Raw genomic sequence first — 27,401 nt, forward strand, 5'->3', positions numbered from 1 at the left:
TTAGCTGACTGTAATGCATTATCATTTTGTTTATCAGTAGCACAATCTAAACAGGGTACCCTATCAAAATAAATTTAATAACAAATTTAGTGTTCATTACTTCTGCACATATAATTGGAACAAAGTCTGTTCACCAAAGAATGCTGACCATGTGAATTAGCTATCTAAAATCCATTCCTGTAACCTTCAAATCATTTTCACCAGTAGTTAGGTCACCTTTTGATCCATGGTTATGCTCTCAACTTATTCAGTAGAAGAGACTGTTTTGATAAACTTGTTCATAAGTGGACATTTTATATTTATGTAAAAAAGATAGTTTGACACCCTTTAACTTGTCTCTAGTTTGAAACTGGATCCTACTGTTGCCAGTCCTCTCCCTGAACCAATGCCATTAGGGGTCTGACAGCTACTATGATGGACAAAAATGTGTTCAGCACCATTAGAGTGTGACAGATTTTGGTAACAGTGCTAAAAAATGGTTTGGTCCATCTACAGTAGGAATTAATCCACTATCAGTATTAATTCAGGGACAGTGGTTGCTGACAGGGTCAAAGAACAGTCCAATTTCCAAGAAAGATAGCATTTTATTCCCCCCACCCCCACATTATTAACAGAGATTTATGGCATGGACTAATCGTATTACTTATGTGCGTAGAACCTACATGCTGAAAAGTTAGGAACATGGAAGATTATTTTTAAACTACTACATGCAGTTATTTTGATTACAGAACACTTCCTAACGTTTCAGCATGTAGATTCTACGCACAAATCCACTATATTTAAATGCCCATGCTGTCACTTTAAAAAAAAAAACAAAGAAATACACAAAAATAAAACTATTAAGCTGGGACAAAAACAGAAGAAAGAAAATTCATATATCTATGACATATTGTACTAAGATTTCTTCATTTTATTTACTGCCCTTAGACAGAGGATATGATCAGGTAGTACAGGCCCAGAATTTGAGGATTTTACAATATGCGGTAGTAAAAATGTTTTAATATACTTGAAGTATATTGAAGAGGTTTGGATTTATACACTATACAGCAGTATTTGCAGCACAGACTTTATATTACTATTAGCGGATAAGAACAAGAAAGTGAAGTTGACTAGTTTAGTTTCATTATTTGGTCTCAAATTCAAGAGTAGACATTGGGAATGCTGAAAAGGAACATTAGATTTATAAAATGGGTTTATCAGATTAGTAGTAAAAGAGGTAACAAGGTTTGTTTATATTTTTAAAATAAATACACATTGTTTAACTTGACATTGTCCCCTTTGAAGAAAATGGGCCTCTCTCATCTCTTCATACAGAGAAAGAAAGAGTCATACCTACTTTAAAAAATTCTCAAGGTGCTAAGTTGGCCCAGCTTTTCCAACATACCATTGTTTACCAACGATTTTCTTGATTGATTACAACTATACATTCCTTTAACATTGTACACAAGGCAATTCAAACTATGCTGAAGTTACCCACCTCACTGGCAAAAAAGGGTATGAAAGCACAGGATGTGTTTATTATAAACAAGCTTCAATGTAAATATAGAAATTCAACACTGACTAACTTCTTAGGGTTGTCTACACTGGCAATTTACAATGTTGCAACTTTCTTGCTCAGGGGGGTGAAAAAACACTCCCCGAGCGCAGCAAGTTTCAGCGCCGGTAGCCGTGCCTCTCGTGGAGGTGGGTTTTTTAGAGCACTGGGAGACCTCTCAAGCCAAGAGGTCACAAGCCATGTTAAAGTGCTGCCCTGGCAGCGCTTTACTGTTGCCTGTGTAGACTAGCCCTTAGAGACACAAGGTGGGTGAGGTAATATCTTTTGCTGGAAAGAGAAACAAGCATTCAAGGTAGAGTGGCCCCTCATTGTCACCTACTACCCTATACTGAAACCCATAGGTGTATCATCAACTACAGCTCGTACTCAAGGAGGACCCCATCCTGAAAGAAATTGTTCCTGAACCCCCTCTTCTTGCCCTCACACCACCCCCCAACCTCCCAGCTCAGCATTAGAGCCAAGCTCCCCAGAGACCAGGACACACCAACTCAAAGCAGCATCAGACCCTTCCAGAACAACAGATGCAAAACCTACAGACATATCTTCACTGCTACAATGATCTAACCCACTCCAGCCCCAAACACACCTTTCAAGATCCATGGATCCTACATTTGCCTATCACAACACATGATATACATCATCCAGTGTAAAAATGCCCCCAAAACAACTATATGGGTGAAAAAACAAACGATCGCTATACTTGCAAGTGAACACCCACAAGAAAACGAAAAAAAGATTAAAATCACCCTATCCCCTGTGGGTGAATACTTTTCACAAAGTGCTCACTCCTCATCCTCAAAGGAAATCTACAGAACACTTTCAAAAGATGAGCCTGGGAGCTTAAATTCCTAACTCTGCTAGACATGAAAATCATGGACTGACTAGAAAAGGAGGACTTGTGGCACCTTAGAGACTAACCAATTTATTTGAGCATGAGCTTTCGTGAGCTACAGCTCACTTCATCGGATGCATACCGTGGAAACTGCAGCAGACTTTATATACACACAGAGAATATGAAACTGACTAGAGATATTGGATTTAGGGCTTATTACAACAATCTGTAACCCACTAATCCCCTCTTTTTGTCATGCAAAGGTGTTAACAGGCCAGTATATCCTGAATGGTCCCTAGAATATGTGCTAAGTACTTATGCTAAACAACCTGTTCCACCTTGCATTTAGCTGTCAGGCTCAGAGTATCATTTCCCCATGTTTATTCCCCCCACTGTTCCTCACATGTTCTTGTCAACTGCTGGAAATGGCCTACCTTGATTATCACTACAGAAGGTTTTTCGCTCCTGCTGTTAATTGCTCACCTTACCTGATCACTCTGGTTACAGTGTGTGTGGTAAGAAGAAAAGGAGTACTTGTGGCACCTTAGAGACTAACCAATTTATTAGTGTGTGTGGTAACACCCATTGTTTCATGTTCTCTGTGTATATAAAATCTCCCCACTGTATTTTCCACTGCATGCATCCGATGAAGTGAGCTGTAACTCACAAAAGCTTATGCTCAAATAAATTTGTTAGTCTCTAAGGTGCCATAAGTACACCTTCTTTTTTTTGCGGATACAGACTAACATGGCTGCTACTCTGAAACCTGATTTCCAGACCTGAAGAAAAGTTCTGTGTGCTCTAAAGCATGTCTCACTCACCAACAAAAGCTGTTCCAATAAAAGATATTACTTCACCCACCTTGGGTCTCTAATATCCTGGGACTAACACTGCTACACCTCTACATTTAATTTCGTAAGTTTTTTGCTCCTGAGAAGTAAACCTTTCAAGCAATCTCTGCCCCAAGAGAGAAGTTTAAACTTTTAAACGCTACGTAAGTAGTGCTGATACCTGAACTCTCTTACAAGCCAATTACCCTGAGGTTAAAATTTGTAGTGTAAAGAACAGAGGTGGTCATTTGCACCATTAAATAAGCAAGCAAATCTTCCATGTGTGTTTTCAAGCCATTAAAGCTAAAACGAAGTCAATAACACAACATCAATTTTCACTTTGACCCACCTTCCACTAGGACAGATAGAGAAACGAAGTACTACACACCTATAGTAAGATAAACATGAACAGAGATGGTTAGTCCCAGTTCCACTCAGAATTTCAAATATTTCACAGAATCAGGGGTAACCGTGTTAGTCTGTATCCACAAAAACAACAAGGAGTACAGTGACACCTTAAAAACTAAGGGATTTATTTGGGCATAAGCTTCCATGGGTAAAAAACCTCTACATAAAAGAATAAATGGACACAAATCAGACATCAGGAATGGTAACATATAAAAGCCAGTAGGAGAACACTTCAATCTTCCTGGACATTTTAAAAGTTTAAAAGATTTAAAAGTAGCCAGACTTAAACAAAAAAACTTCAGAAACAGACTTCAAAGAGAAACAACAGAACTAAAATTCATTTGCAAATTTCACACCATTAATTTGGGCTTGAATAGGGACTGGGAGTGGCTGGCTCACTACAAAAGCAACCTTCCCTCTCCTGGAATTGACACCTCCTCATCAATTATTGCGAGTGAACTACATCCACCCTGATCAAACTAGCCCTGTCAACACTGGTTCTCCACTTGTGAGGTAACTCCCTTCTCTTCCTGTCAGTATAATAATGCCTGCATCTGTAATTTTCACTCCATGCATATGAAGTGGGTTTTGCCGAAAGCTTATGCCCAAATAAATGTTAGTCTTTAAGGTGCCACTGAACTCCTAAGCAGATAGCCCTTTACATTTCAGTCAGAGTTTAGTGAGCAAGAGTATTAACAGCAAGGGCTGTAACTGCAAGGCCAGGAAAGGGGAGAAAGCAGGGTCTGCAAGAACCTTTCACATGTAGGCGTCCCAAAACAGCACTGGGTTATTTTAAAGCACGCAACCCACGGACGGGCGGCTGGCTGAGATAAGCAGCATGGGGGGGCAGCTCGCAGTTTTGACCCCTCGCAGCCGCATGGATACGCGCACGCCCTGCCAGCCCTCCCACTTCCACACCAGCCTCACAACGAGCAACCTGACAGACCGAGACAGCGGAGGGGAAGCACACGGAGCGCCTGCTCCCCGCCGGGAAGGGGATTTGGACAGAGCCGGGGCTCCCCCGCCTGAGGGGGCGGGGAGTAGTGCTGCGCTTGGGTGAGGGGCACGATCCCACCCCAGCCGAAGAGCAGCTGGAGGGGAGGGGGGAACTCGGAGAGGCGAGGCCGCGCCCGCAGCCCCCGCCGGCTCCTCACCAGGCCCGTAGAACTTGCTGCCTTTGGTCACGTCGAAGACTTTGCCGTTGACGGCCAGCAGGATGCGAGGGGTCCGGGCCCCGTCGTACTCGTGCAGCTGCTCCAGCGTGAAGTCCCGCCGCTTCATGCGGGGCAGGGAGGCGGCCTGGCTCTGCTGGGCCGCGCCCCCCGGGCCGCTCCGCTTCCCCCAGCGCAGGTAGAGCCGATAGGCCACCAGCAGCACCAACGCCAACAGCCCCACGTTCAGCAGCATCTCACCGCCCACAGCCCAGCCTCCCGCCGGCGCCGCGGGCGGCTCCTCTACGCCCCCGCCCCCCAGGCCGCCACCGCTGCTACCCTCAGTTCTTAGTTTCCCATCCCCATCGTCCGCCATCACTACCAGGCCAGCGCCGGCTCCGCCCAATACGGACATGAGGGAAGAGCGAGGGGGCGAGGCACATTCTGCCACCTCCTCTGCTCGCTCCGATTGGTCACTGGCAGGATACGTCACCCTCACAAGATCGCGCCAAACCCAAGAATAAGACTCAGACACACCCAGCTGCTTAACCGCCGTAGCTCGAGAATCCTGCTCAGGGCGCGAGGACGCGCACGAGACACACAGCCAGCCAAGGAGGCTCGCGCGCAAGAGAGAGAGAGACTGGCATTGATCGTGCAGCTCGCTGGGGCGCGTGCGAGATTCTGAGCTCCTGCGCGAGCCACAGGGAGCGCGCGAAACGTCGAATTAGTGCGCGAGCCGTAGGCGGGCAATAAACTCGCTGAGAATTTGCCGCCTCCCCTGGACTCTTAAGGTGGCGCACTGACTACACGGAGCCCCTTATTTAAAGGTGTATTGCAGTCATTCCCGCACACCCTCCATTGTCATAAAGGTGTAGGGTAACTTTTCTGCTCTGGATTTCGGCTCCCTAGCCCTGAGGTGGCTTGTTGAATCTCCCCTTTAGCACTCCAGGGGCTGGGCTAATGCTCCAGGGCTTGGCAAAAGGCAAGCACAAGATTAGCACCTGTTGAGGGGAGCAGGGCCCGGCCCGGCTTGGGGAGTTTTATGTGGTAGAGCTAGGTGAGGACATTGCAAGACATGTAAATAAATCTATCGCCACTGTTCGGATGATGAACACTGCCTATAAGACACCTTTCAAGATACATGCATCCTACGTAGCCCTATCACAGTATGTGGTATACATTGTCCAGTACACTAAATGCCCCAATAACAACTATGTGGGTGAAACCACGCAATCACTACACTCTCAAATGAACTCACACAGAAAAATGATAATTGACAAAAACACCATATCACTGCTGAGTGAACACTTTTCACAAAGCATTCACAGTACATCTGATCTCTTGTCCTCATTCTCAAAGGAAACCTGCACAATGCCTTCAAAAGACAAACCTGTGAACTTAAATTCATAGCTTTGCTAGACACTAAAAATCATGGATGAATAGAGACACTGGATTTATGGCTTATTACAACAAGCTGTAACTCACTCAACCTTCCCTCCCCCCCAATTTTTTTTCCTTCTTCCCCATGACTGAAGAAGAGCTCTGTGTAAGTTTGAAAGCTTGTCTTTCTCACCAACAGAATTTGGTCCAATAAAAGATACTTCACCAACTTGTCTTACTGAAGTTTTGGATCATGCCTGTTGAGATGGAGGTTCTGATGCTCCTTTCATGAATCAATGGAGTTATACCTATGCGAGTGATGTGAGCCTTTTCCTGTGGAAAGAACTTCAGTGTCTTCATAAATTCAGAAATTAATCTGCATCTATTTTTACAGGATAGAGGAGAATGGTAAAGTGAGAATGCTTTCATAGTAGTTTTACAGGAAGATCTTAATGAACATCTAAATTACATACATACTAGAATAATATAATATCTTTAATTACATATGTTATTCTGAGCAGCTTTTTTACTTTGATGATTATTTCATTTTGTAGGCATTCATTAAGCTTTGCAGATTTACTGTTACATTCACACCAAAACATGTCTTTTGTTACTATTCTCCCATTGCTGGGGTTCGTGGACATGAACGTCCATGACAATCTCTTTCATCTATGAAAGGCCCTGCCATTGCTGACATGAATAATTTGTAGGGGGCAGGGGAAAATCAGTTTCATAGGGTGGCTAGCTCTTGTAATTGAAATAAGTCCAGTGCCCCTGTGTCAGAACAGGTGCTCTCAGTTGGACCAATTAAGGGGGTAGAGTTGTACCTGGGGCTATAAAGGGTCAGAGAGTGAACCACCCATTCAGTCAGAGTTGGCTGAGGAAGTATTGGGTGAGTAAGAAAGCTTGTGAATTAGGGCTTATGGGTCAGTTAGGAAAGGTAGTTTAAAGCTGACAGAGACCAGGGGAGTAGAGATGGCCTTGGTTCCTGAGGGAAGTAGAAGGTGTTTCCTGGAGGAATGCTAAGTGTAAGGACAGTAGCAAGAGAGGCTTGTTGGCTAACTTCTGCCAAGCTAGAGACTATATGTAGGAAATGGCTGCCTGAAAGCAGTTGAGTTAGTTGCCTCCTTGTCCTAAATTGGTGACCTAGGGCTGAAGGCAGCAGAGTAAATACCCTCTACTGTTGGAGAACTGAATATAGAGAAAGAGTAGGAGGGTGTGAGGAATGCTCCTCTGGTTAAAATAATCTCCCTTCAGAGAGGCTGTGAGGATTACACTTCAATGTAGAATTGCACTTCAGTTGGAGGGCTTAGGTGGCCATCCTGGCAGAGGGACAAAAGAGCTGATGTGTGGTGGAAGATGCTAGCACATGGCCTATCACAGAATAAGATTTTAAGGATTATATGTATTGTGTGATATGGACTATTTAGGACTCTTAGTTATGGACTGATTTGTACTAGTTTGATGATAAACTGGCCCCAAGGAAGGCTATTATTGAGACAAAGCTTGTGTGAGGTTATTGGGGAACTCTGAAGGAGTGGAAACTGAGGCAAGTGTGACTGGCATGCTGAGAACTAACCAGGAGGGTGCTCAAAGTAAGGCTAGCTTATTACAAGTAGTATCTCTCCTATTTAGGTCATTAGATCAATATTTTTCCAGATAGGTATGTATATGCTTCTGATATATAGCTTTCTCTGTTCTGAATTATTGTATGCTACATATATTATACTCTGTCACTTCCATCACCTTCCTATAAGACTTTGATTAATCAATACCTGCTTTGGTTGCATTTACAATAATTCTTTTTTTCTTCTTCTTCTTAAAGAGAAGATACCAGAAATTCTGGGTTATTTTTTTTTCCCACCAGCAAATAAGTGTCTTAACTAGAACATATGTTCATCATCAATTCTCATGCATAAGCATGCTGCTTGTGGCAACCCTGTGAAGATTTAATTAAGTGGAAGCAGGATCAGCTCCTAACTGAGTAAACCGAACTCAAGCACTGATGAATGTGTAACCTATGTAGCAGGAAGGTAAGTCTATTTACTCAACAATTCTGTGCTACAGAGTTCCTCTCTGGCTTAAAGTATTTGCACAGACCATGAGCTCCTATCTTTGCAAGAGACTATAGTGGGATTTTCTATTGGAATATTACTAAATACTAAAAGTGAAAATAGGATTCACTTTTTTCATTTTTAGGAATCCAGAGCCAGTCTTTACTATCAGACAGTTAGTTATGCATGCCTACAATTTTAAATTCCTTTATGAATAATACTACAAAGAAACCATTACAGCACAGCAGTTACAGTGCACCCTACTTAGACTAACATCATTAAATAGAGGTTCATTATATTTTTAAATGAAGAATATAACACTGGGCCTAAACCTATATAGATAAATTACAGGGATTGGGATTTCTGAGATCTTTCATCTAGGCTCACCCTGTGTATTATTTTGACAATTTAAATGAAACCTTTAGTTTCAACATGATCAGTAGTTTTACCACCCATGCTATTGAGCATGTACAGCACTGTGGGTGGAGTAGGGGCAGGGCCATGGTTCCAGGGTCCCCCACTTGTTCTGGTTTAGGGCCCTGGAGACCTTAATCCAGTTCTACCTTCCACACTAGTTTCAAAATTCCAACTGCATGTGGTTAACAACTTCCCACACTCCCTCTAGTGTGCTGAAATAACAGCTACTTTGCAGTCACTGATAGCTCTATACCAGGTGTGGTAGGGGTGAAAGTAAGTCTAGGGACTTACCGGTACAGGGCTGGGCTGGGGCTGGCTCTGGCCCCCAGAAGGGGCAGGGCCTCAGGCAGAAGGGACGAGGCTGGGGGAGGTCAGCCAGCCCTGGACCACCCTGTACCAGCAAGTGCTGCCACCTTCCCCCTCCTTGGGGTAACAGCAGCAGCTGGGGCCTCTGGCAGTGGTTTAAAGGGCCCTGGGTGGTAGCAGCGGCCGGGGCCCTTTAAATCGTCCCTGGAGCCCCGCCGCTGCTTCTCCAGGGATGGCGCTCTGGCTGCCACTACTGTCCTGGGCCCTTTAAATTGCTGCCCCAGCCCCACTGCTGCTACCCCAGGGCTCCAGCAGCAGGGCTCTGGCAGCAATTTAAAGGGCTGGGGGTTCCAGCTGCTGCTGGGAGCTGCAGGCCCTTTAAATGGCACCTGGGGAAGCCGATCCACCCCAGTACCATGAAAAATATGGAATTATCCAGATCTGATACAAGCCCTTGATAGTAACCACAGATTGATGGCTTTTTCTAGAGCACAGCTAAGAGCTAGGAGAGGGAAAGAACCAACCAAGGACTGGTGGAGACTTGTCTTGTTGGTATACATGGATGCCAACGAAGACTTCCAGGATAAAACAGTAATGGACTAATTTACACTCTTAAATTGGACTTGTAGATAAAGATCAATGAAAGGAGGTCAATAAATGCTAAAAGGCTATGACATTGGCCACAGAATTTAGTTTCTTAACAGCTTCTAGCAGGTCACCAGAAGAGAAACAGCTGCTAGTGAGGAAATGGAAGCTGATCATCATGAGCTCTGTAAGTACAGCTGTCCAATATGTATGACTGAAAAGGTGACTTCTTATCTGGTACACAAGATAAGAACTAGAAAGTGATCTGTTTGTAAAATGAGGGGAACTAGTGATCCAAAAATTGGAGAACAGTACAGTTAAATGGTTGGGGGATGGGGGGACGACTACTAATCCCTCTCCCTCCCCCCACAATGTTCATAATCAGAAATGTAAAGTAGGCCTGGACAAAGTGTCTAGTAAAATCCCCTCACTCACTGTGGAGGACAGCAAGTTGAAGTAGCAAAGCATGGAAGTACTACTTTTTGTTTAGGTCTGGGCTGCTAAATGATAATGGGAGTGGGCTTCTCTTTTTACGTAGTCTGTTGCAGCCCCAAGCTTGATGATGCCTTGAAGACATTGCCCCACTTGCTGTCACAGTTTTGTCATGTTAGATCTCCCATTCTGCTAATAGCATAAGTTTGGATTACACCACCATATGGTAGGACATTAAGCACTATTGTATGATATGCACAGCACATCTGTATACTCTGGTTATGGGACTGACTTACCACTGCATCATTTTAACTTACACCAGTATAACTCACTGTTAAACCACAATAAAACTAGAGTAATGCACTGGTGAATCAGGTTCCTTTAACATCCCAAATCTCCGTTAAGATAAATTCCAAGACTCCTTCTAAGAGAAGGTCTTGGAATATCTTACTGTGGCTATGCAATACTCTACATCTGGTTGCAATACTGCATCTGGTACAGGAATTTCCCTATGCCCCCCCTTGGGGGTGTTTACCCCCTGAATTTCCCCAACACAACACCCCCTCAGTTTTGTGAACTAGTTAAATGCAGTGTTGCCAATTTAGTGATGATGAAACATTAATACACACTTTAAAAGCATATTCAGTGCATGATATACTTATTCAGATAAGCTGTAGCTTATTTAAGCATAAGCTTTCGTGAGCTGTAGCTCACGAAAGCTTATGCTCAAATTGGTTAGTCTCTAAGGTGCCACAAGTACTCCTTTTTCTTTTTACGAATACAGACTAACATGGCTGTTACTCTGAAACTTATTCAGATAAAATAAATGTAATAGATTTGAGAAGTGTGAACATAGACTAGCTTTCTTATACAGCTGTTTATGACCATGTCAGTGCATTCATTTCAGATGTTGGTCAACCTAACTTCAAATTATAATTTGTAAGCAAAGTCTAAATGAGCGCTCACTGACAGTGATGGGCTGGGGGGAAAGGCTTCAGGACCAGATTGTATTTACATTCACACCTAATCTACCTAGGTATCCAGCAAATAGAGCTGTGTTGCCCAAGTGGTGTGTGTTCTTGTCCTTTTTTTTTTTTTTTTTGGCTGGGGTTGGATTAGAAATCACTTGAATGCAGAGGGGTAAAGAAATGTTCTCATTGTATGAATAAAGGGCAGTAGAACTGTACTCAGCCTCTCTTGATTGAGGGCCTCAAGAGAGGGTGGGGACAGGTGTTTTGCTTGATGGTCTGACTGAATCACAAGTACTACTTAAAGACAGAGCTGATTAGGCTCCATAGATCTTCTTTGTTCTGTTAAGTGACCACTACACTGAAATCCCTGATAATCAGGTCTGAGTGCTTAGACCTGCTGTGGGACAGTGTTTCTGTGGAAGAGACTGCCCAGTCTGCACTCTCAGCAAGATTCCTGCACTGAGAGCTGGGGGAACCTCAAGAGACCAACTCGCAGAGGACATGGTGGCAGCAGAAGGTGACAGCACAGGGCCATTGGCAACAGAGTAATAAAGTGAACAGTGGCCCAACGAACAGTGGCCAGAGTGAACAGTGAGCATCTGGAGGAACAAGCAAGGTGCCTTCTTGCCCCCCACCTGGGAGGTGAACTCCTGTGACAGCATCTCTGAACTGAGTCTACACTGACCAAGGATAACACCAGTGAGTATTAATGAGGCTGTTAATGCTGGAGACACAACACAATTCATGCGAACAAACATCACTGTGGCATCATACTTTCTATTTAGGCAAGAGATACTACAAACTGGAGGCCAATATTAAGTGCATTGTCACTTGTTCAACTTCAGGATGAACACTGGTTCTGAACAAGGCCAGTAAATGCTCACTATCTTTCTGCAAGAAACTCCATGTGCATCTAGCCAGTCAGTGGTGCAACAGTGAAAGACTCAACAGGTGGAAAAAGTGAAGACCTCTCTCCACATGCAAAAAAATTGCATATATAGCTAATGAATGCACCAATGCAAATGGTTATCAAGTATTAAGTCATTGTGGACATAACCTTGATGTCAGTGGTAGGCCAGTATGTGCATTTCTAGATGACACACTGGCTGCATCTGTGACAACCAACATATTAGAGTTAAATGCTTGTCAGTTGGACACCAAACAGATGGCTGCTTGTGCATTTGATGGAGCTGCAAACTTCTCTGGGAAAACACTGGCTTTCTCATGAGTGCTTCTTGGCTGTTTTAAAATTACTCCAGCCATTACTACTGGCTTTGGAAAGCATCATCCAAGATGGGATGGATCTAAGTAGTGAGGCTGGTGGAGTACTTCTTGCTATTATGGTCAGAGAAGACTACTGCCATTCTCTCTTGTAAGTTTACTGTTGAAACCACTTGAGTCATTAAACAATGCCATCCAGGCATCTGCTACAACAGTAGTAGATCTTTGTAGAAGATCTAGCAATAGAAGCTACATTTGGATCAATCGGAGCTATCCATTGAAAGTACTGGAAGAAGCAAAGACTTCAGTCCAGAAGTTGACTAATGAAGGCATTTATATGAATCCTTAAGACAACTGCAAAAGTAAAGACTTGATTCTTAAATCTACAACAGCAATTTCTATATTCTACTCAATTTCTATGTAGCTTTTAAAGATCCCTGTCTTATAAAAAAAACTCCAGTTGAGTGGAGTGAGGCACTACTAGGATTGGGGCTGCCATGTGCTCAGGACAAAATAGAGAATTTGAACAGAGTGGAATATCCTAAAATGAATGAAGATTTGACTTCAAGGTTTTTTTTTCTCACTAGTGGCTCAACCCACTCTTTATGCTACGTTTCCTGGGCTGAAAGAAGTAGGAATTCATCTCTTGCTACTCCCAGTCATAACAGCTACAGTTGAGCATTCTTTTTCAACATTGAATAGAATGCTGTGTTTTGAAAAGTTGCCTTCTGCCTGATCCTGTGAATGAATTAATGACCATTCCAGTTGAAGGAATGGAAGTACTGGACACATGAGAAGCCACCAAAGATAACTGCATTGCATTCAAGAAGTTCATTAACAGTTGTGCAAAATTTATAACAAACCAAGGATTTAGATGTAGTGCTTCATAAGAAGGCTTGAGTAGACCACTTTAATTTGATTTTTTTTAAATCTTTTCAGTTTTTACTATGGTGCCATACAGCCCACCTTCACTCTCTCACCCCTCATCAGCCCTGATCTGCCCCCCTCCCCCCCTAAATTTCAACTCCTGGGGAAAACAGACTGGTATAACTTCATTTCAGTTTTATTTAATGCTGCTAGTCAGATGCAGTACTTCTGAATATATTGGCCTTCTATACAACCATTCCAAGAGAACCCTATCTGACTTTTTTCTAATATCACTTTTACTGTAACCAAGTGATACTAGCCATATTTTCTCAAGTGGTGTTAATTACTTTCAACAAATAACTTATTTGATAAGCATCCTAATATTTTTTTACAGTGACTTAACTTTCTTTTAAAGACTCCATTCACACTGTCACAGAATGAAATAGTTAAATTTTCTTATTGAACAAGAAACCCAGCTGCTACTACAACAGTGGTCCCCAGGTAGCAGTCCCTAGGTGGCACTCCTCTTCTTCCCCTTCTTCCCCCCCCCCCCATTTAAACACTGGTATTTTTAAGTAAGTCATGGACCAGGCACTGAATATTTGTTCATTGCCCATGACTTTTACTAAAAATACCATGATTAAATTCCTTAAGGAATAGTAAAACATTAACATTATTCCTGGTGGGCATTATTAAATCAAAGACCCTGTTATAAACTTGAAAAATGTAGTGTTGACAATAGGTAACTTGAAAATGCAACAACATACCTACAATTGCAGGTGTATCAATTAGCAAAACTGAGTAAAGGTTGAAATGAGAACCAAAATAAGCAGGCCTTGTAGCATACACATCTCTGTAAGCAAATGCACTTGCAGTAGAGGTAAGTGTCGATTCCATTCCTAAACATAATTACTGAATTATGGATCATATGAGTTTGACCTTGTATTAACCTTGTCTGGCTAGCTTTTCCAGACCTGAAGAGCTACGTGAAGCTCAAAAGCTTGTCTCCTCCAATAGAAGTTGGTGAGTGAAGGATTCTTTTACTGGACCTTGTCTTGCATTGTAAATTAACTAATAACATTCTAACCTCAGAAGGGGAGTCCTAAAAGCAAATTATATTTCATGCCCTAAACAAACTTTAAAATACTTCAAAATCTGACTTTGGGAGAACTCCCAATCCACTTATGTAGAGGAAAAATAGGAATAGGCTGGTATGTGGAGGAAGCAAGTGTTAATAGCAATTGGGAATGGAACTGTTGCAAAGTTCAGGTTTAGGAACAGGCCTGTTTGGTGGATTAATGACTACTTGAAAGGTAACTTTTATGTCTGCTGTACAGAAATGGATGTTAAATAAACATAAAATACTTCTGCCAGAAGGCTTCAGCATTTCCCTATTTTAGTTCTTGTACTTAAACAATTACCCCAAAATCACAGCCACCTACTCCCTGAAACTAAAGCACAATTGACTCACTCACCTGCACTCTACACTGTCTGCTGCTGACCTGACTCTAGTTGCAAGCTTCTCCAGAGCCCCATAACTGGTAACAGAACCAAACCACCCTGACCATTTAAGTGGTGATTGTTCAATTTTTTTAATAGTTTACTATAACCACAGTAGTGGAGTATACTTAGCCATTCATAGCCCCAGCACCTCTGGGCTTGCTTCATCTGTACCTGTGTTGTGTTTTTTTTTAATTGCTTGAGCCCCAGCACCTCTTTCATTTCAAATTAAGCACTGGGTATACTACTTAGATTAAAGTCATGGGTTCCACTCCTGGCTCTGCCTCTGCTTCTAACTTTTCCTTGTGGTCTAGGTAGGCATTTACATCCATTTTATAGAGGTAAAAAAATCTAACATTGCTAACTGGTTGTATTTGAGACTCTCTGTACAATGAAGTATGCTGGCATAGTAAAAGCAGCAAAGATCTAGTGTACATCTGGTTTATACTAGTATAAAAGCTCTGCTAAAACAAACCATACAGCCTTAAGACACTGTTATGAAAGTATAACTGCATCAACCCTGGGGATCTTACCAACATAATGATATTACAAAAAATCACACTAAGTGACAATTATGTTGGTAAAACTTCTTAAGCATAAACTGAAGGAGAGGGATTGCCAAAGCTTGTGAAGAGTCATTGTCTAACTCCACTATGACTTAGGGCAAAATGTGGACCATATAATTAAATTTAAAATGTTATCCAGAAATATGCAAATTTCTAAATTTGCATAAAATATTGCACCATGTACAGTTGCAACCTCATGTCTTAAAGGAAAATTAGTGATGAAAGTGACTATAGGCAGCTAAACGTTTTGTCCAAGAAAATATAAATATATCTACATATACATGTAAACTAGGTTTTTTAGAAATGTCACTCAGTTGCTTAACTGTGAGGGGTGTGAATAGGGAAGCTTTCATATTAAAGATACTTTGGACAGGAGTTTCTGCTGCAATGGTTACTGTGTATGCCATGCAGCGTTCTAGCTGAATACATGAGAAAAGCAGAGAAACTAGGTTACTGTAAGGCAAATTCTGTGTTTAAAAAAAAAAAAAAATTTCTGCTTTTTCTCATTAAAAGCAGAACTATATTTCCTGTCTGTAACTTACACTACATCACACTATAGGATGCTGTCTTCTGTTTCTTGTTTGTGGGGTTTTTTTTTGATAGGCCCCATATTGGGGGGGGGAGGGGAGAGGGAAGAGGGTGTTATAGGGATTAGAATATGCTTTCTGTCACATAGCAGTTTCTGTTCATTTCACTTGAATTCCTTCTGGCCTACCTATTAAACCACCTAAGAATAACCATATGGCTCTGTCTCAGAGTTCATCTTCTTTCTAGCCTTAAAGAGAGGAACCCACTAATTCTGGTTGACATGACTTGCTGCAGAGAGCAGAATAACCTACACAAGATGGTTGTTAATTCTTTATGGCAAGTAGAGCACAAACCAGTCTGTCTTGTCTTGGATGACATCAAGGACCCAAAGTGTCAAGACCACTCCCAATTCCTCTGCAAACTATAACATTGAAGTATAGTTTAGTTGTTACGGGCATCAACCAGCATGGTAGTTGGTCATAGTGACAATTTTACAGTGTCTCCCCCCCCCCACATCACACAGGTGTATAATACTTAGGGCCCTACCAAATTCACTGTCAATTTTGGTCAACTTCAGTCATAGATTTAAAAAAATCATGAATTCAGATATTTAAATCTGAAATTTCAGTGGTGTAACTGTTGGGGTCCTGACCCAAAAAGGGGTCAGGGTGTGTGTGCACAAAGTTAATGTAGGGGCATCACACAATTGCTACCCTTATTTCTGTGCTGCCTTCAGAACTGGGTGGACCAGAGAGCAGCAGCTGCTGGCCGGAAGCCCGGCTCTGATGCCTGTGCTGCTGCTGGCAGCAGCACTGCCTCAGAGCTGGGATTCTGGCCAGCAGCCACTGTGCTCTGATCACCCAGCTCTGAAGTAAGAATGGCATGGTATTGCCACCCTTACTTTTGTGCAGCTGCCTTCAGAGCTGGGCACCTTGTCCCCAGCTGCTGCTCTGCAGCTCTGAAGGCAGCAGACAAGTAAGGGTGGCAATACCACAACCCCCTAAAATCTTGTGACACACACACCTGCAACCACCTTTTGGGTTGGGTCCCCCAGTTTGAGAAACACTCGTCTCCCCCTGTGAAATCTGCTCTTGTGTGTACTTTTACCTATACTATAAAGATTTCACAGGGGAAACCAGCTTTCATGGTCTGATGCATTTTTCATGGCCGTGAATTTGGTGGGGCCCTAATAATACTTATGACAATATTATAAAATGAGCAATTATAAAATGATAACACCAACCCCCTTTTGAGATTTCATTAGGTTACCATCTCTTACTGGTAACTTTTTTTTTTGCTCTGCAGCATGTTCAAGATCCCAGACAATTTGTCCCATCTCAACTATAAAAGATTAATCAAATAGTGCAATTGTCCTGGAACAAGATAACACTCACAACAGACTCTGGATCAGCTGAGGCAGTGTCAGGCTCTATTCTGAAAATGCAACTTGGCACTTAACTGGTAAGGTGCCAGGTAGCTACTGCTCTGAGCAGACACTGACAGGCACTTGTATTCTCTTATAGCTGGTGTGGGCAGTGCCCAATTGGGTTGGAGGGTAAGCTATACTAATTCAGTTACACACCCTACATCAGCTGAATCGGTGCCTTTTGGTGTTTGTTCCACACAACACAAATGATTGTATTATTAGAAGGAAAAACCTATAACTACTTCTGGATTCTAACCTTACATGCAGCATACTCAATGATTTATTTGTGGTTTCAGTCTACATATGGGGACTGAAACCACACAAATGTCTTTGAGCTGTGAATAGAAGTAGAATGTCATGGTTCTGATCAAAATCCTCCTGAGCTCAGTAGGAATGTTTCCATGGACTCCACTAGGAGTTGGATGGCATCCATAATTAGCAAATGATAATACAAACCACAATATGTATAGAAAGAAGGAGAAACTACATGCCTAAGCTAGGCACTAATTTTCATGTTTAGTGCCTTTTGTACCAGGATCTCTTAACTGTGTTCCTCAGAGGTAGGGAAATTGACTCTCAGAGAGGTTAATTATTATCAAATGATTTTTCCAAGGTCATAAAGCTTAGTTTAGGGGAGGTGGTGCTGGTGAATTTCTTTGCCATCACCTTATTGAAATCAATCACTGAGCAGACGTTGCTGTATATTTTGACAGATTGCTGTGTTGGTTGGCTGCACAGTTTGAGTTCTAAATAAGGCATGTTAAAATGTGTCCCTTAGAATTATGGCTTTCTGGTATTTTATTAGCAATTTAATACTATTGTGCAAGTAACTTTTTTTTCTCTGCTGAACTGTTCAGATACTTGTTGAAGTTTTGCCCCAGGATTAGTCAATGGCTGCATACCTGCCTATTATGATGCACTCAGATGGTTTTTCTTCATGGGAATTCCTGGAGATTTGCTCTCTGAAATCCAATGCTCTACCAGATTAATCTTGGGGACTCTTCCCTTTGCTCTCTATTTTTATTCTGAGGTAGCACTGATAGCTTTTTGGAAGGGATTTTCATCTTTATGCTGAAGATTTATCATGCAAATAAAGATACTGGTCTCAGTGATTTCTGCTTCTTCAGTTCTATCTTTGAACCACAAAGTTTAGAAAAATAATCATTCTTTACATTCGCAGTAATGGAATTTTGCCTCCAAAGTGTCTAAATCTCTTTAGAAAATGAGATTTAGATTCATAAATCAGTTGGGCATAGCTATGCTAAGTCAGCAACGCCTAGATGCCTTTTTAAAAACCAAGACTTTTAGGCCTTACTGAACTAGTGAATGATACTACACCTTCACTGGCAGTTCATCTGTACGTATCCATATTTGGATGCAATTTCTATTTTAATTTGACACTTTTTATTTATGTAATACATTGTATTCAAGGATTTTTAAATAACACTACTCAAAAGGACCATTTCAGGGGCCTGCTTAATGCTATTTGTGTTATACCAATAAAATAAACAGCAGGATCTTCTTAAAGGGAAAAAGGCAAAATACCACATTTATTGTGAATACAGAATCATAGTAAGCAGTTATAGCTATAACATTCCATTCAATCTCCTATTTACACACATTCATTCCTACACACACACAGGTTCTGCAAGGTTGTTATCATAGTTACCAGCCTTAGAGTTGCTCATGCCAAGCCACTGGCCAGGTGGCCTGGACAGGAGGAGGGAGCAGGACCTTGTCAGATGCTCATCTGATGCTCCTGGAAGTTGGTTTGCAGAATCAGACCCCAAAGTTTTCACTTTCTAGAGTCCATTTTTATAGGAATTTCTTCCTATGACAGTCTATGGGAATTGCTTCATCATTCTGTTGCTGAATCAATCAGAAGATAGCACATTCCTGACAGCTCTGTGCTGCTAGATGTTACCTTGTTCTTTGGTTCTCCCATTCTTGAGGCTGTTGGGTGGATTCCAGTCTGCCCTCCGGGTGGGGTCCTCTGGTTATTTCCACTTGATGCCTTCTTCAGCTGATGGACACTGGATTCTTAGGCTGGCACCTCCCTGATCATTCAGTTATCCACACCAAGCAGACATCCTCTATCTCTATTTTAATCACAATTGTTAATATAGCAAAAGGGCGGGGAGTCTCTAGGTGCTGTTTCTGTTGTTACAGAGTATTGCTTTGAGTCTCTCTCTCTGTGTGAATTGCTTTGAGAACAGACTGTCTTAGAATGTACTAACGCAATTAGCAGCTTGCAAGTTTCACACACAGAGGGAGAGAAACAGTACCAAAAACCAAGAGACCTCTTAATTAGTAATACCCTGGAATTTAAACTATGGGGAATTAAACTCATTTGTAAAAAGAAAAGGAGCACTTGTGGCACCTTAGAGACTAACCAATTTATTTGAGCATAAGCTTTCGTGAGCCACAGTGTGCATCCGATGAAGTGAGCTGTAGCTCACGAAAGCTTATGCTCAAATAAATTGGTTAGTCTCTAAGGTGCCACAAGTACTCCTTTTTCTTTTTGCGAATACAGATTAACACAGCTGTTACTCTGAAACTCATTTGTGATTTTAATACAGCACTTCTTTAATATGATCCAACATTTGTACAAGGAGATTTAGTTTAGACTGGGCTGCTTTATCATGGTTGTGAAGCCTCTTTTGATGTAATCCTAGAGCCCAGTCCTGCAACCCTTTCATTTTGAGACTGGTCCTCACTCTCACAAAACCCATTGGTGTCAACAGGGTTATTCATGTGAATAAGGGCTATTTTCAGGAGTGGTGATTTTGAAAATCCTTACTGTATTCCTGAGTTTCCATGAGTTCAACATGGACAGCATTACTTTTCCCACTTGCGTTTTGCTGGTATGTGATGTTCCTTCTGTGTTTTGTTCTTTTCTTTATCCTCTTTCCCTGTGCACTAGTTTGGTCCCTATCAATATATATGAATAACATAGCTGAAGTGCAGTTATTTTTCCCCAGGAAGACCAGGGCCTCAACTAAATGATCTGAAATCATATATGCCAGGAGAAATATTCTTTGAAAATACATACAAGACTCACAATCACAGTAGGGCCAAATATTGAATAATGTGCTTGACTATCTCTCAAATTTTATTTGTCACCAAGAACTTTCTTTATGAAAGAAAGCAGTAAGGATCACAACGTTTTGTGGCATGCCACAGGCAAATCTAGTGAGTAAATAGGCATGCCATGGACAGTAATTATGTATTTTAATGGAAAATGCTCTGAGACATGCCTTTCACTTCAGTGATGTCCCTGATCACACTTGCCTCAGTAGAATTTATAATAGGAAGACAGCCCAAGACACAAGCTCTTGTATCAGAGGTCTGGTATGAGGCCTGAGACCTGGGCTAAAGTAGTCAAAACTTTGCTGATGTAAAGTAAGGTTAAGTTATGTCTCAGGCTCTCTTCCTACTACACAAATTATGAGTTAATCTGTTGAAGCTTTTCCATTTCAAAAGCAGTGTAATGAAGATCAGAATCTGGCCCTTTACAGCCTTAAGCTATAAGAACTGTCAAGTAATTTGAGGAGATTTTCAATGAACTAAAAACTAGCACCACAGCAGTTGTGGTGGTTTTCTAATTAGGCATTGTTTAGGGAATTGAGCGTTGACTCTGTCCCTAAAACTCAGTGTGCGTGTGTGCATTCTCTAATTATGGGAGTTGATTATACCTGAACAAAAACATATTCCAGGGTAAAAGGATTATGAATATCCAGATTCCTGTAAATGCAAGTTCTTCTTTCTAAATACTTTTATAGCTATTGAAGTTGCATTCCTTGCATGAACACTTACTTTTAATGAACAAAGACTATGTGAGTGCTACCAGAAGTTAAATCCTAAACCCAGTAGAAATAGTTACAGGACACATGGAAACATGCTCCCATAGTTTTCATGCTTTTAAAAAGTTGAATTGTAATCTGCACTCTGAAATGTCAGGAGATAAGAAATATCTATTGGCATGAGTGCACTCAGAAACATATTGTATATGGAAAGTAACTTGGCATCAGCTTTACAAATTCCAACTGCCTGGGCTGAGTGACTAGAGTACCATATTCTTATTACTCCTTCAGAACGGTACAGTGGAATAAAACCGATTTTCTAAGTTTTGAAAGCTTGTTGAATTTTTTTAGCATGCCAAGGAAAATACATGTGTGCTAATGAAGTGAAGGTATCTCACATGCTTGTCATGTCACCCAGACTTGCTATGCCTATGTGGCATTTCACCTGGGCTGTAGAATATTAGGGTTGGAAGAGACCCCAGGAGGTCATCTAGTCCAATCCCCTGCTCAAAAGCAGGACCAACACCAACTAAATCATCCCGGCCAGGGCTTTGTCAAGCTGAGCCTTAAAAACATCTAAGGATGGAGATTCCACCACCTCCCTAGGTAACCCATTCCAGTGCTTCACTACCCTCCTAGTGAAATAGTGTTTCCTAATATCCAACCTAGACCTCCCCCACCAACTTGAGCCCATTGCTTCTTGTTCTGTCATCCACTGAGAACCGCCTAGCTCCATCCTCTTTGGAACCCCCGTTCAGGTAGTTGAAGGCTGCTATCAAGGCCCCCTTACTCTTCTTCTGCAGACTAAATAAGCCCAGTTCCCTCAGCCTCTCCTCATAAGTCATTTGCCCCAGCCTCCTAATCATTTTTGTTGCCCTCCACTCGACTCTCTCTCCAGTTTGTCCTCATCCATTCTGTAGTGGGGAGCACCAAAACTGGACACAATAATCCAGGTGTGGCCTCACCAGTACAGAGTAGAGTGGAATAATCACTTCCCTGGCAATGCTCCTTCTAATACAGCCCAATATGCCATTGACTTTCTTAGCAACAAGGGCACACTGCTGACTCATATCCAGCTTCTTGTCCACTGTAATCCCCAGATCCCTTTCTGCAGAGAATACAATCTAGCAATGACATTGCACAGTGGCAGCCCATAGGTTATAAGGTTGTGACATGCCTTTCACTCTGGGCACACATTTAACCTGACAGTGGGATAGCAGTATACACATTAGAATTTAGGGAAATGGACAGTGTACATATAAGGGGGAAGGAGTATATAGTAAGGGAATTACAATCAGTATAAATACTTAGTTGTTCTGGAAACCAGGGGAATGAACAGTGGGGTTAATGAGAGAGGCAAAGGTGAAAAACTTTAATGTAAGTGTTGTACATTTACAAAAATACAGCAATACCTGCTGTATCAATTTTTAATACATATAAATACATTTGTATTCGATACACAAATGTACACATTGCAAGACTCCTCTTTTTCCCTCAGGCATTTGAAAGTGGGAGTGGAATTGTAGTTTGAGGGGAAGGGGGTTATTTTAAATTACTGTGTTTAGGATGCATTTTATAGTGTATTAAGGACACCTGGAGCATGTGGATAAGTGCCCTTTTTAGCATTGTTATACATTTTAAATAAATGAACAAATGTGACTGGGCAATAAACATGTATAAGTACTTACGCCCCTTTCCAGTATAAATCTTCTAATGCAGAGTTTTTATGTATGCCTCATAGTGGCCCTGACAAAGGTGGGCATGGTGAGCAGGGGACGCTGGGATTCTGGACACAGCCAGCAGGTGATTTCTGGGATTGTTAGTATAGCAAGTGAATTCTGAACAGCACAACATGAGGATGGATTTTTCCTCCCCCTTTGACCTTAATATAGATAACGATGACCACTTGCCAGCCTTTTGATTTTTGCTATTTATATTTTGCTTCAATACTGCAAGTATAATGCAATCTAAATTTACAACAGGAACAGATTGGTTACAGTATTGTAAAGTCTCCTAGCAGCTTACCCAGGCGCCTTCCCCACCCCCCGCAAAAAGAAAAAAAAAACAAAACCCAGCTGCCTGTAAAATCTTTGAAGAGATTTCAAAGCTTTATGCTGACTACTTGTATACCCAGCAACAAATTGTCTGATACTTTATACCCTAAATATAAAATATTTACTTGCACATTTTTCCTATCCTTAGAACAGGCTGAGAAATGAGTCATAGCAGCAGGATCATAAGGTTACTTTGCAACTCCTCTGGAAACTAGTTTTTAATTGAGCTTAGCAAATATACTAATTATAAGGGGCTGCAAATTCTTGTTCAGCAGCCTGTGTTGAATAATTACCTACATGTTCTGCCTAAAAGAGGATCACTCCTAAATACAGTATGTCTTTGAGTAACTGGATTTGTACACCTGAAGCATAATCTTTCCACATTGTGTGGCTCATATGAATTAGATTTTAAAGAAGCAATCTTCTTATTTATGTAGTGCCATATGTGTGCAAGAGGCTTTATGGATTGGTAAGAAGATGGGTGATTTACGTGAGTTAGTGGTTGTCACATTAGACTCCTAGTAGATACCATATAGAGAAAGGAGAGCCCAAGGCCTTGTCTACATTAAAGAAATATGCACTGGTCTAGATATAGCTACCCCAGTGTAAATTTCCTTCCTGGATTTGTGCTGGAAATGGCCCAACTTGATGATCACTTTAGATAAACTATTACCAGCAGGACAGTGGGGTGGGAGGAGGTATTGTTTCATGGTCTCTGTGTGTATATAATGTCTTCTGCAGTTTCCATGGTATGCATCCGATGAAGTGAGCTGTAGCTCACGAAAGCTCATGCTCAAATAAATTGGTTAGTCTCTAAGGTGCCACAAGTACTCCTTTTCTTTTTGCGAATACAGACTAACACGGCTGTTACTCTGAAACCTTTCATGAAAACAGAGGCTAAGGATGGGGGATGCAGGACCTGATTCTCCTTTGCATATTGCTTGGTCACTTGCACTTGTGCAAAGTGACCCATTTTTAGGCCCTGATTCAGCACAGTATGTGCATAACTTTTAAATACACAAGTAGTCCCACTGACTACTCATGCTAAAATTACACATGTGCTTGGGTATTGTGCTGAGCTGGGGCTCTTGTTAGTAATGTTTTACAGTGAGTTTGCACAGGTGTAAATGATTGCATTTTTTTTAATGGTTAAAATTTGCAGCATATTGTGGAAAGCAGAAAAGCTGTTACATTCTAAAATTGTGGATCTGATCTTTTTGGAAGTTTTATCCAGAGTTCTTGATGTTAAGGTAGGAGGATTTTCAGGGAGGGGAGTGGTTTTTGGTGGTGCATGTTTGTCACATGTTTACAATGTCTCTCCCATATGTTGTCCCTGTAGAAGTCTGAAAGCAACAGCCTTTGACTCTGGGCCAGATCAAACCTCCCTGCTCCACCCACAGAGATGCCCTTTGATTAGATTTTACTCATCCTTTGAAGTGGGCCTCTATCACTGCCATAGCAACACACCTCACCCCTCAATACCCAGGACTCTATGGAGCACCCCAGTTCCTGATATAAAAAAGCAGGGTGACATTGACCCCCCAGTGGGTGGAGCCTACTTATGGATCTGTGTTACTTAAATGTGATGGTAATATAAGGCAAGAGCGCACAAAGTTCAAGTATACAGGGGAACCTCCACAACATCTGTCGATTGTGGATAGAAGGTTTGTCCCAGCTTTCAATAATATGGCACAGGGGCTCTTGACAGTAGGATAAAGCCATAGGATCTACATTTGGATCATGATTTTGGGTATATCTATAGAGAGGGTGTGAAGGGTATATATCAGCCATTATTTCAGCCTCTAGACTGGAACAGTAGTCATAGAAGGTCTGTGTTATGTCTCTGAATTCTGTCTGCAGATTGAGGTGTATGAATTCCATTCCAAATCCACACATTGACTTTGAGTGGTGAATTTAGTGGCTATTCCCTCATATAACTGTGTCATTTACATCTCTTCGTAACACAACAGTGCAACACAGGATAGAGTATCAACTGCTGCAAACACTGAAATAGTGGCTGTTCTTAAACCAAAAATACTGCCATACTAAATCCCAAGTACTATTGCAACAGCCAGAGTTTGCGGGGGGTGTTAATTTTTATTTATTTTACTTAGTGTTATGATTTCTTTTTATATTATATACAGCAATTCCTCTTTTCTTGTTTCTTGTGGCAGAATTACTATATTTAGAACAAATAGTCCTATAATTTATGCTTACAGTATATAACAATTTAAAGATAGGTAAATATTCCTTTTAAATTCAAACAGAACTCTAATTGTTCATCTCTATTTCCAAACATGATCAACAAAGTAAATATTTTGACTTTATTACCTGCATAAAACTCAATGAATAGTACTTAATGATTAGTAATTCTACCTTAGAACTTCAGCACTCTATACCAAATATATTTTCCGTTCTACTGCTAAATCACAGGTTTACTTTCTTCCTACAAAATCTGTTTCTATACCACAATTATTTGCTTTCTTTTCACAGTACAATATTCAAACTGCATAGAATGCACCAGAGTTCTAGTGAAAATCTTAAATAAAAACTTTAATAAAATCTTTTCCTCTCCCTTGCTCTTTAAGTTCAGATCTTTTCTTCAGAAAATGTCTTCTGTCCAGAATACGTGTTTCACTCAGGTGCTTACCTACCTCAGTCTTGGCTGCTATCTGAAAAAATTTACTAGTTCCTCAAGCTCCACCCAGTGGCTATGAGGGGGAAATTGCATATCCCCAAAGGAATAAATCAATTCCTTAACAATTACTGCTAGATTTTTTAAAAAATTTCATATTCTTTCTTTAAGAAAGAGGCACAAACCATGACCCAGAATCTGAACACTCCAAAATTTGGATGAAGTTGAGGTCTGGATTCAACTTCAGCTTTAAAAAAATGTTACAGCAGTAATGGGGGGGGGTTAATAGGTTAATGATAACATATTAGCCTTTGAATTCACTACCCATTTCTAATTTTATATATTATAGGTTATGGTTTATTTTGAACCTGTAGTTGCCACAATTAAGGATCGTGTCAATGCAGCCTTTTGTGATATTTTTTCATGTTTGAATTTTTAATGTCTAAATGCTCATTGATATGCATTTTATTTTCTGATTACCAAGGAGTTTTCGTGTTTTTCTGCTTAATTATCCTAGTATTTTTAAAGCATTTATACAGAACTGAGTATAAAGATCATAATAAAACAATGTGTTCTCTAGGCCATATCAAGGTCTCAATGTATGCAACATTTCAAGAATATCAAACATAGGTTGAATATTATAACTCACTTGATGTGTAGCTAGGATGGAACTGTCTGACTGGTTAGGTGCACCTACATTAGCAAAAATTGGGCTGTGACGCGATGTGACGGAGAGATGTACTGTTTTCCCCCACTGGTGGTGGTGGTGGTAATAGTAGTAATATGAACAACATACCCCCATATCTCAATGTCTGTACTTTGATCCCTTAAACTTTTACCCCCAATCGGGGAGATTGCAGATTATATATTCCTTATGCCACCCGTTCCTAAACCGAATTTTGCACCCCTTAATAATCTGTACCTTATTCCCTGATAACCAGAAACTTCTATGCTTAAACTCTGTACTGTTTTCTTTTTACTTCAGCATCATCTTAATAAACCTTAATCCCCTGAGTCCAGTCTAGACTAGAACTTTCATCATTGCAAACAACACTAGAGTTGAAGCCACAGAGAAATTTAGTGTTTTTTTGCTAGTGCAGAAAAGCTCGGAGCTTAAGCTTTCCATCTCTACTCTTGACAAATATCGACTGTTAAAAATCTTAACCATTGTTACATGCTTTCTTTCTGCAGAGGTAAAAACATCCTTAACTCGATCCTGTGCGCATATGCGTTATGATAGTCTTTCATCACATGCTTCCCCCCGCCCCTCCACAGGACCCTGCCTCATTCAATTGGTGGTTGGATGGGCAAGAGAGCAGAGTTACATTTGCCCAAGCAACCATAAATCAGGCATTACCTAACTTTCGTGTTCTTAAATTTGCAACCTAAATAACATTTTTTTAATGTTTTTTTAAAATAAAATCCTACGGGGCTGGATGCATTATAGACACATGAGACAGCACCTCATAAAATTTGAGTAGCTGTAGTATAGTTACATTTTTCTGTGTATAGTTTTAATAGATTACAGGTCTTTGTTTATTTTCTGTGTGGAACTGCCACCACTAACATTGTGGTTGCAACCTCTTGCAATGTTTCTCTCCAACCTGATATTTTTTAACAGTAACGTCTTTATTTAGAATCTTATATTTCTCTCCTGCTACAGTGGTTACTATAAAAATTGTGAGACTAAGTTTTAGTGGCTAAAATAGAACAGTGGATCTGGGGATTCTTTTTTGTGGAGACTTTTTTACAAGTGTAGCCATAGCTTTACATTTAATTATAGTAATAATCTTATTTGTTAGGCTGAGAATTGTGCAGACTTGAATGTTCATTTTCACACTTTAAAAAAAAAAGTGAATCTTGCATGTAAAATTGCAAAG

At 41.1% G+C, this 27,401-nt stretch overlaps 2 protein-coding genes across 2 annotated transcripts in view; one reads left to right on the top strand and one right to left on the bottom strand.

Moving 5' to 3' along the window:
• The window catches only part of PGRMC2 (progesterone receptor membrane component 2), a 31,715-nt gene extending 26,509 nt beyond the window's left edge, over positions 1–5,206 (bottom strand). Inside the window, exon 1 of the mRNA XM_073341103.1 lies at positions 4,780–5,206. Coding sequence (XP_073197204.1) covers positions 4,780–5,191 — 412 coding nt within the window. The 5' untranslated portion in view covers positions 5,192–5,206. The remainder of the gene's footprint in view (positions 1–4,779) is intronic.
• Positions 1–27,401, top strand: part of LOC140910373 (zinc finger and SCAN domain-containing protein 32-like) — a 101,537-nt gene that overhangs the window by 20,877 nt on the left and 53,259 nt on the right. The gene's annotated exons all lie outside the window — the stretch shown is intronic.

The sequence above is a fragment of the Lepidochelys kempii genome, chromosome 4 (assembly GCF_965140265.1).
Source record: "Lepidochelys kempii isolate rLepKem1 chromosome 4, rLepKem1.hap2, whole genome shotgun sequence".
Lineage (NCBI taxonomy): Eukaryota > Metazoa > Chordata > Testudines > Cheloniidae > Lepidochelys > Lepidochelys kempii.